Below are 13,358 nucleotides of genomic sequence, written 5' to 3'. Positions count from 1 at the left end.
GACAAAAAAACACACGGCAGGGTGTGTTCCAAAATATTTGAAACATTTGTCACACTATTTTGGATTATGGAAGAAAAAGAGAAAATATGAGTTGACTAGATTGCATTTATGTCGACTTCCATTGAAGATGATGGAAATTTAAATGCCCCCCCCAAACCAAAAAAAAAAGGAAAATTAAAGAATTTTTAAAAAAGTATTAAAATATTTTTATGAATAAAAATGGAACCACTTTTTATTCATTTTTGTACTTAACATATGACATTACCATGAAAAAAATGATTTAAAATGATTTACAACCGACGACGTCATTCCAGAAATTCCCTTAAATCAATAAAAAAAACATCTAAAAGTGTCAAGGAAGTTAGTGCCTGCCATTGACGGCAATATACGTCCAATTCCTTGCTAAATCCTCCTTTTTGAGGGCAATGATGGGGGGGGGGGGTCTGGGTCTGGAAAAGGAGAACAGATGGGGGGGTTTTGAGATGGCTCGGGGGGGCGGCGATGGAGCGGAAAAAAAACGTCAAAAGTGGCTTTTTCCCCCCTCCGTCCGTCCGTGCGATGGAATGAGGAGGATTGTGTTGCCGTGACGACCAGCACATCCACAGCCCCTCCCCCACCCGCCGCCGCTCTCCGATGCTGCTCTTGAAACTGTCGACTTAGAATTTGAATTAGAATTTTGATTCGAAAGCCACAATTGTGAGAATAAAGTCTCAGCCAATGAGGGACGCCCTTGCTTTTGAACCCGCGTAACCTGTGCCCCGCCCCCTCCCCTCCCCCCCAGGTGCAACGTCCAAGACTACATCTGGCACAAGGGCGCCCGCTGCGAGGCGGTGGTGACGGAGTTCCAGGTGACCTGTCTGGCGGTGGGCGCCTCGGCCGTGGTCCTCCTGCTGCTCTTCATGATGGTGGTGTGCTTCGCCAAGAAGCTCCACCTCCTCGAGACCGAGAACAAGAAGCTGCGTAGACGCAGGTGAGGCGGCCTGGGGGCGGGGCATAACACTTCGGGTCTCCATTTGTGGAAGCTTCTTTATCAGATCCTCATCTTTGGCTCGTGTAATTTAAGTCTTAAAAATACAAAATAAAAATTAAGGTTAAAAAGGAAAAGCCACGGATTTGTGTAAATAAAAAGGGGCGGGCCAAAATGACCAAAAAAATGCATTTTAAAACAGGTTGAAGACAAAAAGTGAGGATAAATAATTGAATGAATGAATGGCTAAAGTGACATTTTGCTTTTATTTTGTCATCCAGCCATTTTCCAGCATTTTTCCACAATTGTCGAACATTCAAAGCCACGAGACGTCCATTTTGTGGAAGAGTAGGGCCACGTCAAGGTGCTAAAATGGCGTCTTTTTCTTCCGTTTGACGTTGGCGAGGTGAGGAAAGAGGGGGGGGGGAGCTGAAGCGAGTTAGATCGGGGATGGGGGGTGTTGAGGAGACTGGCGTGCGGTATGGGGGGGGGTGCCTGAACCGCCGTTGAAGCGCCCGTCTCCGTGGCGACCGAGCGGCAGCTCGTTGGAATCGAACATGCAAATGCGGAGCGGCCAAACGCAGCCTCGTTGACGCCCGCCTACCCGCTCCCACGCTCAGGGGATATTTTTAGATAGGTGGGGGGGGCCGGGGAAGGGGGTGGGGGGGTGATGATAATGACGACGATGATGATGATGATGAGTTGGAGGAAGGCAAGGCGGAGATGGCCGCCCAACACCGAGACTTTTTTGACAAAGAGAAAAGATGATGTCATGGCTTTGCCGCATCCAGCTGAAAGTAGGGCAGTTGAGATGATGGGGGGGGGGGCAATGGGGGGGATGGGGGGCTTTGGCTGACCTACATGCAGCTGTACAACTTCGGGGAGGGAGGGGGCGATGAAAGGGGCGGAGACAACAAAAAATCGTCGACGGGAGATGGATTTATTGCCTTTATTGTCATTGGACAATTGTACAGCCATACAAACAAATGGGGATGCAAATATAATGAAAAAAAAATAAAATTGGTGAAATATAAATACAGTAATACCTCGCCACTGCGCGGATAGCCACACGGCGCGAAACGTTGATTGCGTAGGAACACCCATGCAAACATGAAATGGGGGGAAAAAAAGTCGCCTTTTGGGGATGATTCCACTGGCCGCTAGAGGGCAGCACAAAAGAACTCATCGCTTGCTATTGACAACGATAGTCCATCCACTCAAATTTCAGCGCCATTGGCCGCGCTTGACGTCCAATCCATTTTGACCGGGAAGGTTAGCGCCGTCGGCTAACGCGCTAGTTAGCGTCGGCTAACGCGCTAGTTAGCGTTTGTTTGCATCCCATCTGAAAAATGCGTCCCGCTGTCTCCCCCTGTCCTCTCTCTCTCTCTCTGTCTCTCTCTCTCTCTCTCTCTCTTTTTGCATGTTGTGGTTGTTGGCCCCGCCCTGTTTGGCCCCGCCCACCCGCCCTTCCACCGGCAGCAAGTACCGGCCCACGTCGGAGGCCCACAATGATAATTTCTCGCTGTCCACCATCGCTGAGGGCTCCCACCCAAACGTAAGGAAACTGTGCGACACCCCTCCTAACGTCCCCCATGCCCGTGCATTGGCTTACTATGATAACATAATCTGTCAGGTAACGTTTTCCCGCCGCTCTCTTCTTGCCCCTTTTTCTGCATCTGACTCCTCCCCCTTGACGCATGGGCATGAGCACACCGAGCGGAGAGGCTCGGTCTGGGGGCGGGGCTTTGCTTTTGCACGAGACCACGCTCGTTTTTTAACGTTTTCGACAAAATAGGGCTGCCGCCATTAAATGATCGAAAATCGTCAATAGTCGCCGTTGGATTATGATAGTGCCGAGTCTATTAAAGGTAAATATGATTATTTGTATTCATTTTCATTGGTAAGAAAAGAAAAATGTAAACAAACGAGGAAGCTCGGTATATATTTTTAAATTATTATTTCTGAAAATGTTTAAATTTGATTAAAAAAACCTTTTTATTTTAGTTTTGATAGTGATGTTTTTATTTATTTAATGTAATTCTCTAAATATAAACAAAATAATATTGCCTAGGAAAATTTCAATGATACAACAATTTTGACATAATTCATTTAAAATTTGTAAAAATCTTTTACATAATCTAATAATAAATGTGATATATATATACCAAAAACTTAAATTATTGTGGATAACCAACTATTTAAATACCAAATATTCTATACAATATACAATTAACTAAATACAACAAAAAGGCATTTCTCGATTTTTACGACATATTTATTTTAGAAAAATATATTTCTCAATCCTGCTTTTTTAAACTGTATAATTGCGCAAATATTATTTTTTTAAAATTGGTAGCAAGGCTAGCCAAACTATAAAAGTTTAGTGTGATTTATAGTCCAGAGAATACAGTAATTGACTAATCAATCAATCAATCAATGAGTTCCCCGTCAATGCTTTGCGGCAGCCCCACTGTGTCTAAGGTCAAGCCCCGCCTCCTTCCCGGGCTCTCCCACCGCGGCCAGACACGCGCCACCCGGTGGCCGTTGCGGCCCTTGCGGCTCTGCTACGCTAACAAACTGTCTTGTTTATCCTGAGAGTGGGCGGGGCTTGAGTGGGCGGGCGGTTTGGAGTTATCAGGATAAACGTCTGAGATGCAAGCCCTCTCTTAACTCATTGGACGTCATATCTCTCGGGATTGGGACGGCTAGCCGGGCGTCCAATCCGAGGGAGGCCAATCGACCAATCGCCAAATGGACAATTTACCCGCCGATTGGTTTTCCTCCTCGAAATTGGACGTCTGCGGCTTCACCAAAACGAATCGAACGTCCGGCTCGGCCAATGGCAGCCAATGAGTTAAGAGTCCACTAACAGTTAGCATGGTTAGCTGCTAGCCTAGCTTTAGCCTAGCATGATGGGCGCAGAACAAAAAAAAAGTCTTGCTAACGCATTTTGCGCTCTATTCGGATTGGTTGTTTTTTTGGGTAGAAATAGTAGCAACCTTTTCTTTCAAAGCTTTTGTTGCCTGCTAACTTGTTTTCAATGCAAACTCATTTTCCAAACATAAAAGCGCCTTCAAAAAAGACATTTCCGCAAAATGACCCCCCAAAAAATCTGCAAAAAATGAGCAAAATCCCATAAATTGACAACAAACATGTTTGTGAAAAATTTCCGCTGGTAAAAAGCCAAAATGGCGTTTCAACTAGGCTAAAATGTTAGCCATATAGACTTCAAAAAATATCTTTTCCCCTGACCTAAATTCAATCGAGCATGCATTTTTCCCCACACACTTAAAAGACAACATTTGGCGGTAAATATTGTCAAAACAAATGTGCGTTTAAAGTTAATTTTAAAGTGTATACCCGTCTTTTTAACTCCTAATTAGCCTAGCATTAGCGTCTCTTCCTCCCTCTCCTTCACTTCCTGTCCGCCTGGTCCTTCTGGCTGCAAGCGCCGCCTCTTTTTTTCTCTCTCCGTCGCCGTGACAACCGTGCCTTTTAGGAAAGTAACCTTTGACCCTCCCCCTCACCCCCCCTTCAGAAAACCATGAGCCGATACACTTGGGAGTGTAAGACCAAAGAGGAGTCCGACTGCGAGGTAAGACAATAAACCCCGCCCCAAGCCCCGCCCTCGTCCCACCACGCTGTCAGTTAGCCCCGCCCCCGCACCTTCCCCAACTTACCTGTCGGCTTGAGTTTAGAGTGCGGCGTCCGATAAAGTCTTTTGTTTTGGTTCCGCGCACTTGACGAGCACGTTAAAATGGGCAAGCGTCATTGGTTGCTGAGACGTCCAATCCATTTCCATAGGAAAGGCTAGCTTTAGCGTTAGACCAGGGGGTCGGGAACCCTTTTTGATGGAGAGAGCCAGAAACAATTCCTATTTTTTAAATGTTAATCCTTGAGAGCCATACTCCCAATTTAAAAGTCCACATACATGAAAAGATGTGCCTTTTTTAGTCACTTCACCACTTTTAAAGTACAAAAATTCTCTGAATTCTTTTGACGACATTGTTCCGTTGTTGCTTATCAATGAGAACATCCATGCAAAAAAGTGTAATGAAAATAATATTATGATTATAAGGCCCTGTAGGTAGTGTCAACGCCATAATACCAACGTTTACCTCACAGGTTAGCGGAGAGCCATATGCACCCATCCAAAGAGCCATATGTGGCTCCCGAGCCATAGGTTCCCTACCCCTTGGACACAAATAGCGTCCATGGCAACTTTCATACACAAATTCAGTTTCATATCTTCCCAATATTTGGTGATATTTTTAGAATTACATTCTTGAAATTTCAATTGAAACAAATAGTGGCGGGCATCCATTTTGCTTTGAAGGAATTCAATCCACGACCTCACCAAGTCGCCACTCTTTTCCCGCTATTGACAGCAACGGACGTCCAATCCGTTCCTACTGGGCGGAGCTGTAAGCCAATGGAACCCGTTGAAACGGATTGGACGCTCATTCCTGTCAAAAGCTACTTTCAATTTCAATGGCTCCTCTTTTACTAACTACCACAGCACATACTCCGCCACCGAATGCATTCCGTTAATAACAACGACTGGCGTTAGCCGCAAATCAGCCCCTCTTTTGACCCCCCCGCCCCCCAATATCGAAAAAAGCAACACCTGTCCGCCCCCCACCTAAAAAATAATTGAAAAAAAAAACGGGGGTGTCAAGGGGGGTGCGGTAGTCCTTGCTCTGCCCACAATGTGCGTGTGCCTTCATCATCATCACCATCAAAACGTTGTTTTTTTTTTATCTCTGTTCCCCTCCGCCCCCCCAAAAAACCCAAACAAACAAAAATAAAACCACGCCGGTCACTCCCTGTGATTCTGTGGCCCCTCCCCTCCCGCAAACCCCGCCCCCACACCACCACTACCACTTCCACCACCACCACCGCCGCCACCTTACATTGCGCCGCAACTCCCCTCCCCCTAAAAAACCGTTTTCCAGTTTCACGCCGACGGGAGGAAAGAAGGGCCGTACCCCGTGACCATGGAAGTCACGTACCCGCACGTCCTGCCCGAAGTTACGATCTAGCCGGTAAATCCACTTTTTGTCACACTAAAACCTTTGGGGTTTTTTTGGTTTTCTTTTCGCGCCGACGTGGGCGCCGGTCGCAAATCAAAGGGAATCGGAAGCAGACTTTTTTTTTTTAGCCGTTGCGAGGGTGCTACGTGGCAGGGTCCATTCTTGCCACGGGCAATATGGGCGACCGCAGAGGGCGCAGTCCATTTGGGGGGCGCACGGAAATGTTTTCAAAGAGATTACGACGATTATCCCTCGTTTCTAAGGTCAAATTTCAGAATTTTTAAAATTAATTTCATTTTTTTTAAATCAGAAAAGGGCAAATATTAAATCTATCATATGTTTTAACTTTTTGGTAATTTAAGAAGTGAAAAGATTGAGTACTATTACGGCGTTTTTAAAAAATTGCCATGGGCGGGGCTTGCGATCACTTGGGGGCCAAGCAGAGGTGAAGGGGAAGGACGGTTGCGCTTAAACATATCGTTGTTTAGATAGTTGAACCGTTTGAAAAATTTGAAATTCAGTTTTTTGTATTCGCATTTTTATGATAAAAACATAAGTTTAAAACAGTAAGCACACTCAAATGTCCATTTTAAAACTTGTTTTTAATGATAACAGGCAAATTATTTCACACAAGAATGTTTATTATCTTATATATTTCAAAAACAGCCAATATTCCATTATTATATATTAAAATAAAGGTAAAAAATAATTTGCTCACTTACATTTTTATTCATTTATTCATGTTGCGTGGGTGAAATTTCATCAAAATGTTGTAGTCTTGGACTAAAAACAATTTAATTTGATCGGCCACACGTCACCACCGGGTGGCGGGTCAAATCGAGGTCAAATTGAGGTCAAATCGAGGTCAAATTGAGGTCAAATTGAGGTCAAATCGAGGTCAAATTGAGGTCAAATCGGGGTCAAATCGGGGCCTGCGGGCATCCACTTTGACCCCCCGCGACGTCGCCGGTGAGTATCGTGGGCGGGTCTTTTAACGCGACTGCATGTCGAGGCGCACGCGGGGGTTGCGGGCCGTTGACGCGGCCAACCGCTAACTCCGCCTCCCGACGGTTCAGGATGATCCCGCTTCCCAGAACAAGCTGGAGGAGGCGCTAAAGGCCCCGCCCAAGGAAGACGACGCCCTCAACATCCGCAACGCGTTGACGCCCAAACACGACAACCACAAGCTGCTGGGCGACGACGACTCGGAGGTCAACTCCCTGCAGAACAACATGATGTAAAAAAAAAAAGGGGGGCGTGTTCGGCCAGGCCCCGCCCCTCCCCTTTGCCACCGCCCTCTCACTTCCCCGTTACCGTCACGCAAAAGCGCCCCTCACCCCTCCTCCTCCTCCCCCTCCACGCACTGCCCCGCCCACGTTGTTGTATTTTGTAAAAAAAGGAAGACAAAAAAAAAAGATTTCCAGAATTCCAGCGTGTGTCAACGTGCTCCTAAAAGAAAAAAAACGTAAAAGAAGAAGCTACTGAAAGGTTTTTTTGATGTTTGTCGACTAATCCAGTGAGTGCTCGTTAATATCGCCAACCAATCAGACGGGGCCGACGGACTCCGATCGGCTCCGAACACGACGTGTCTTGTTTTCTTTGATGTGATTTCTAATCCTTTGGTGTACGTACTTTGACTCTTTTGATTTTCTACTCTTTGGACCGACGAGAACAACAAACTAAATTCCCACACTTGTTGAAATAAAACCTTTTTAACATGAGCCTCTCTGGATGTACTCATTTTGCTTTGGTGGACCCCAAAATGAAGAGGAAGTGGCCCAAAGTCAGGAAAAAAATGTGCTCCAATTTCATAACAAGCGCCTTAAAATGGAATAAACAGGAAGTGGCCCAAAATGAAGAAAAATGAACCCCTAATCAACACCATTTGCTCCAAAACCACCAGGGAAAGACCTCCATATAAGCAGGAATTCACCCAGCAACAACAGGAAGTGCTCCGAAATGAACAGGAAGTGCTCCGAAATGAACAGGAAGTGACCCAGAAATGGATCCCCGTGACCCTTGTGAGGATAACCACTCCAGAAAACGAATGAATGAATGTCCCAGAAGTGACTCACACCAAAAAGTAATGGCCTGAAATCCGGAAGTGACCCCAAATCCACCGGAAGTGGCCCAAACTCCCCCGGAAGTGAACTGGGAAGCTAAAAACAAATCATTTTAAGTGTGTTATTTTGGCCTACACGAGTTCCGGAAGTGCCGCAGCACTCGGTTTGAAATCCAAAATGGTCGCACAGATTTTCACACGCCGAATCGCTTTTTAGCTTCGCTAGCTCCTCTGCCAACGTATTAGCATATGAGGACGCGGCTAGCATATAGAGCGCCACTCAAGTGGTATAATGGGTCCTACCACACACACACACACACACACATATACACACACACACGCACACGCACGTTCACAAAGCATCTGGCCGCTTCACACACTCTATTCAAGACGCACAATGACACACACATATACACACACAGAGGTTTTGTGAGAAATGAAAGGGTTAAAACGTTGCTTCCCAGGGTGCTGCTTGTGGGGGGGTGGCGAGGTTTTAGGGGGACCGGGTCCCCTTGTGTCCCCGGAATAAATAAAGAAGGGGAGGAGGGGCCTCCAGAAAGAATTTTGGACTGTGAAGAAGAAAAAGAAGAAAAGATTTTGTGAGCGCCAAAGAAATAAACACAACAGTTAATCACCATGCATTTGAAGCGCAGTCGTGGCTGCCATGGCAACCGCTGGTCGTCACGTGACTGACTGAGCCAAAGAAAGGAGGAGACGTCCAATCTCTTCGGATAAAGATGGTTGGTAGCAGATGACCCAGTCACACTTGGAGAGAATAATTATTATACTAAACTAGGTTTTATTTTAATTTTATTTGTTTAATTTGCCGGCGCCACCTGATGACGTTTGAACATGCGATGATGATCATTTAAAAGCACAAAAAATGAATTGTGTCCGGGCTGACGAATATTTGTATGTGTCTTCTGCACACATCTATCCATCACTGAATACTGTGTGTGTGTATGTGCGTTCGTGCGTGTTTAGCCAATCAGAGAGCTCCCTTTCCACGCTTACAACATCATTCCACCGCATGGACAGCCAATCACGAGCCGGCCAAATCCCGACGGAGCGAAGATGAAGAGAAAACATTTTAACATGCCATGCACACGCCTGTATGTGTACATTTGAATACTTTGTATATACATTTCATGTAAGAAAAATATATATATATTTGTTTCTTACATGAAATTTGAAGCATCAAGGGGTTAATAATCGAAAGTGCTAATCCTTAATTTTCTATCTGATGAAAAGAAAATGGCAAAACTCAAGATATGTAAAAAAATAAATAAATAAGAGACAGATATTCCCGAAAACTGTCAAAATGGTATGCAGAATTGGTACATCATAAATGTTATATATCTATGTTTCACATGAATGCGTTCGGGCTCATGAGTTCAACACTGCCACCTGCCGACTAGTTATGCAATTGCACTTGAATATATCGTCTCTTCGGTAATATTTTCTCTCTCTATTCATCATATGAGCTTTATTGGTGTTCATGAATTATTATTAGTAAAATCATGTTAAATTACTAACACGGGAACACAACTCAGAAAGAGTGTTTTTATCTATTAATTAATATTTTTGTAAGTGAGCAAACGACAAGCAATGTTACTGAGAAGAGTGCGTCTTCCTGTTTTCACAAACATATCTTTGGTCGCACGTTGCTGGAACTTCCGGTTGGCTCATGTGTTAGCATTTAGACTTTTCTCGTCAATAAATGAATAAAAATATGCTCTCTCTTTCTCTAAAGACGCGAAGGCTAAACGACGACTTTATGGAATGTACGACTTGTACTAAGTGTGTTCTTCTGAGAGTTTAACAGAACGCTGAAGTAGTTTGTGTATATTTATGAATATAGTAGTTACAGGCTAGTTAGCCGCTAGTGTGGCTAAGAATGTTTCCAGAACTCAACAGCATCTTAAACGACAGCCCGGAAAACTTCAGCACGGTAAGCTAAGATAAAAAATATTAAGGGCATTGAGTTACGTATTTATTATAATTATTTTTACGATAGTAGTCCAATTCATTTAATCTGGGAGGGCTGACTGAATGCTAAGCTTTTCATGGATTTGACAGCGCTGGACGTCCAATCGATTTTGAAGAAATAGTTAATAATCTTATGCTTTTAGAGCCACAGAAGAGGGAAAACAATGAAAATAACTGCATTCTTATTCACAGTTTTTTCCATTTGGGTAGAAACTAAAGAAAGGGGGAACACTAAAGATTCTCTATTTATACATAACAAAGTTTTGGAATCAAGAATAAAAAAGCTTATTTACTTTAATTTTGTCAAATGGATTTAGATTTTAATTATTTTCTTTAATAGCAAGGCCACGCTTATACTTATTGCAGGCAAATGTATATAAAAATAAAGTCCGAAAACTGACAGGCTAGGATGTTAGCATGTTAGCATGCTAACACTGTTGTTGTTGCCAGGGCGAATTTGTGCTGCTGTCCGACAGGCAGAGTGATGCCTCCTTCCTTATGCACCATTTCCTGGGATTCTACCTCCGAGGTGAACATCTTCTCGCGAGATTTTGCCCCGAATCATTTCACTAAACTGTCGCCTGGTGTTTTCCTTTTTTAGCCGGCTGTCAAGTGTGTTTTGTGGGTCTGGCGCAGTCGTTGAGTCACTACAGCGCCGTCAGCCAGAGATTGGTAAGTCGCTAAAATTGTTTTCTAACCAAATACAGGACAAAATGGCTCATATTTTGGTCGTATTGTGTGTCGAGGGTGTAAGTTTGTCTCAGGCTAAAGAAAGAGGTCAGCTGGTGTTCCTAGAAGGACTCCATGAGTCCTTGTCCATCCTCAATCCTGATGGCTCCAGACCAAAAAGTCAGGCCATGGACTTTCTCAGGTATGTTGTCAAGTCTTTTGCTAACTTTTGCTAACCGCTGATGCTAGGCGTCCAATCCAGTCGAAGTGGGAGGGGCGGCGACCCAATGGTAGTTATAATAGGGGTGACCCTACTTTACGATTTTTTTCGATTATCACGGCCATGTTTGGTCTACATCACAGGTGTCAAAGTGGCCGCCTGGGGGCCAAATCTGGCCGGCCGCATCATTGGTGCGGCCCGAGAAAGTAAATGATGAGTGCCGACTTTCTGCTTTAGGATCAAATTCAAATGAAGAGTATAGATATATACTAAATTTCCTGATTTTCCCCTTACTATTTATTTTTAAATTTTTTTGGTCACTTACTATTTATTTTTAATTTTTTTGCTCACTTACTATTTATTTTTATTTTTTTGGTCACTTACTATTTTTTTTTATTTTTTTTGGTCTCTTACTATTGATTTTTAATTTTTTTGGTCTCTTACTATTTATTTTTAATGTTTTGGTCTCTTACTATTTATTTTTATTTTTTTTGGTCTCTTGCTATTTATTTTTTGCTCACTTACTATTTATTTGTAATTTTTTGCTCACTTACTATTTATTTGTAATTTTTTTGCGCACTTACTATTTATTTGTAATTTTTTGCTCACTTACTATTTATTTGTAATTTTTTGGTCACTTACTATTTGTAAATTTTTGGTCACTTACTATTTATTTTAAATTTTTTGGTCACTTACTATTTATTTTTAGTTTTTTAGGTCACTTACTATTTATTTTTAATTTTTTTGGTCACTTACTATTTATTTTTAATTTTTTTGGTCACTTACTGTTTATTTGTAATTTTTTTGCTCACTTCATATTTATGTTTGGTTACTTTTGAAATGTGTAGGTCACTCCTTGTTGATTTTGTTTGTTTGTGCAGGAATCCCGAAGCAGGCCTGCAAAGTCTCTTCCTCTCGGCGCACTCCGGCCTGACCTCACAGGGGGCGGAGTCCGGCGGGCCCCGCCCCCCCGCGCTGCTGGTGGACGACGTGGGCCTGCTGGCGAGCCTCGGCGTCGGCGTGGACTCCGTGCTGGATTTCAGCCACTACTGCCGCGCGCTCGTCTGCTCCCGGTTGAAGGTGAGTCGACGCGGCCGTAGCGTTGCGTGACCCATCCCCGAAAGAGACCATTCAGCGTCCGTTCCGGCGGCAGGGCAACGTGGTGATGCTGCTCCGCTGCGACCCGGAAGGCGACGTCGACGAGGCGGGAAGCCAGGAGAGCTCGGAGAGGCTGCTGAGGGGTTTGACTCATCAGTGTAGCCTAGCGCTCGCCGTACGCGGTCTTCCAACCGGATACTGCCGGGACATCCACGGTCAGGTACGCGCACAAATTCATACACCGTGGATAATACACTTTCTCAATCCTAAAATTGCATTATGATGTCACAAAATAGTCACTTGGCTTCCATTTTTTTACGCTAGCAATACAGTGGTACCTCAACATACGATGGTAATCCGTTCCGAGACTGAGATCGTATGACGAGATTTTCGTAACTCGAGCAGACGTTTCCCATTGAAATGAACTGAAAACAAATGAATTGGTTCCAACCCTCTGTAATGACAATGAAGGCATTCAATTCAATTAAACAATTGTTTTCATCACTTAGATGCCTCTAAATACTACCAAATTAGTCATTCTTTTATAAATGAAGCTTCTCGGCAAACTTCAGCATTATTTGGAGGATGCAAAGACTCCACATGGTGGCGACCAACCACTGAATTGAACTGAAAAGAAGCTCTTTAACAGATGGAATCATCATAAAATTCCACCAAATCAGCACTTTTGTCTAATGGAATTGAACATGGTCTCTTTTTAGACCCAGAGATCTAAAAAAAAAATGGCAAATTGAGCAGATAAATAGTCCATAAATGAGAAAAAAACACTGAGTGTACGTTTGTACATGTGTTCAGTTGGAGGTATGGGACAGAAGGAGACAAGCTGATGGTCAACAGCAGAAGAAGATGACCTTTCAGTACAAAGTTCACGACAAAGGAGCCTCCTTCTTTGCCCCGGGAACTTCCAGCGCCGTTCTCTAGTCTCGGTACATCGGCAACTGCCCTCCTCTGATAAAAACTGTTATTTTTTATATATTCTGTGTCTTTTTGGATTCAATTTGTAAAGGAGAACAAGCAGATTTCTACTTTGTTATTGTATTTATTTGGTGTTCTTCCAAATGAGGCCACAGAGGGCGCTGTAGACACCAGAAGGCTAGGAGAGAAGAAGAATTGTGCCGCTCTGACCATAGATATCCCACAATGAGCAGGGCGTGTGAGCCAATCGGGATCTCTGTTTATAGTTGTCGGCCATTTTGTGTCAGTGCCTTCCGAAATACGTATGGTCAACTTAAATATTTTAATGGAAACCTAAGAATGAATTTATTAAACAGTAAGATCTGTTTTGACAGCAAATTTAAATGA

General features: G+C 43.8%; 2 protein-coding genes across 8 annotated transcripts in view; both read left to right on the top strand.

Annotated features, from left to right (window-relative positions):
- Positions 1–7,721, top strand: part of LOC144072681 (chondroitin sulfate proteoglycan 5-like) — a 12,886-nt gene extending 5,165 nt beyond the window's left edge. Inside the window, exons 3-7 of one of the 7 annotated variants that reach the window (XM_077597868.1) lie at positions 782–970; positions 2,447–2,600; positions 4,506–4,562; positions 5,923–6,012; positions 7,077–7,226. In XM_077597868.1, the coding sequence (XP_077453994.1) occupies positions 782–970; positions 2,447–2,600; positions 4,506–4,562; positions 5,923–6,009 (487 nt within the window). In that variant the 3' untranslated portion in view covers positions 6,010–6,012; positions 7,077–7,226. Of the gene's footprint in view, positions 1–781; positions 971–2,446; positions 2,601–4,505; positions 4,563–5,922 lie in introns of all 7 variants that reach the window. The other 6 variants (XM_077597865.1, XM_077597869.1, XM_077597867.1 and 3 more) reach the window with 6 other exon arrangements.
- A 1,999-nt stretch (positions 7,722–9,720) lies between these two features.
- Positions 9,721–13,349, top strand: elp6 (elongator acetyltransferase complex subunit 6). The gene is made up of 7 exons (XM_077597873.1): positions 9,721–10,013; positions 10,502–10,580; positions 10,653–10,723; positions 10,798–10,922; positions 11,822–12,020; positions 12,094–12,258; positions 12,852–13,349. Exons 1-7 carry the CDS (start codon positions 9,960–9,962, stop codon positions 12,975–12,977), a joined length of 819 nt encoding a protein of 272 aa, XP_077453999.1. The 5' UTR covers positions 9,721–9,959; the 3' UTR covers positions 12,978–13,349.
- The last annotated feature ends 9 nt before the right edge of the window (positions 13,350–13,358 follow it).

Source organism: Stigmatopora argus, chromosome 4 (assembly GCF_051989625.1).
Source record: "Stigmatopora argus isolate UIUO_Sarg chromosome 4, RoL_Sarg_1.0, whole genome shotgun sequence".
NCBI lineage: Eukaryota > Metazoa > Chordata > Actinopteri > Syngnathiformes > Syngnathidae > Stigmatopora > Stigmatopora argus.
Note: the sequence above shows the minus strand (reverse complement) of the source record. Positions and strands in the feature narration are given on the sequence as shown.

Bases quoted from the DNA above. Each gene is read 5' to 3' on its own strand.
- elp6 (XM_077597873.1), top strand. From the start codon at position 9,960: ATGTTTCCAGAACTCAACAGCATCTTAAACGACAGCCCGGAAAACTTC. The intron at 10,581-10,652 runs GTGAACATCTTC...TTCCTTTTTTAG, and splicing joins CCTGGGATTCTACCTCCGAG to CCGGCTGTCAAGTGTGTTTT. The intron at 12,021-12,093 runs GTGAGTCGACGC...TTCCGGCGGCAG, and splicing joins TCGTCTGCTCCCGGTTGAAG to GGCAACGTGGTGATGCTGCT.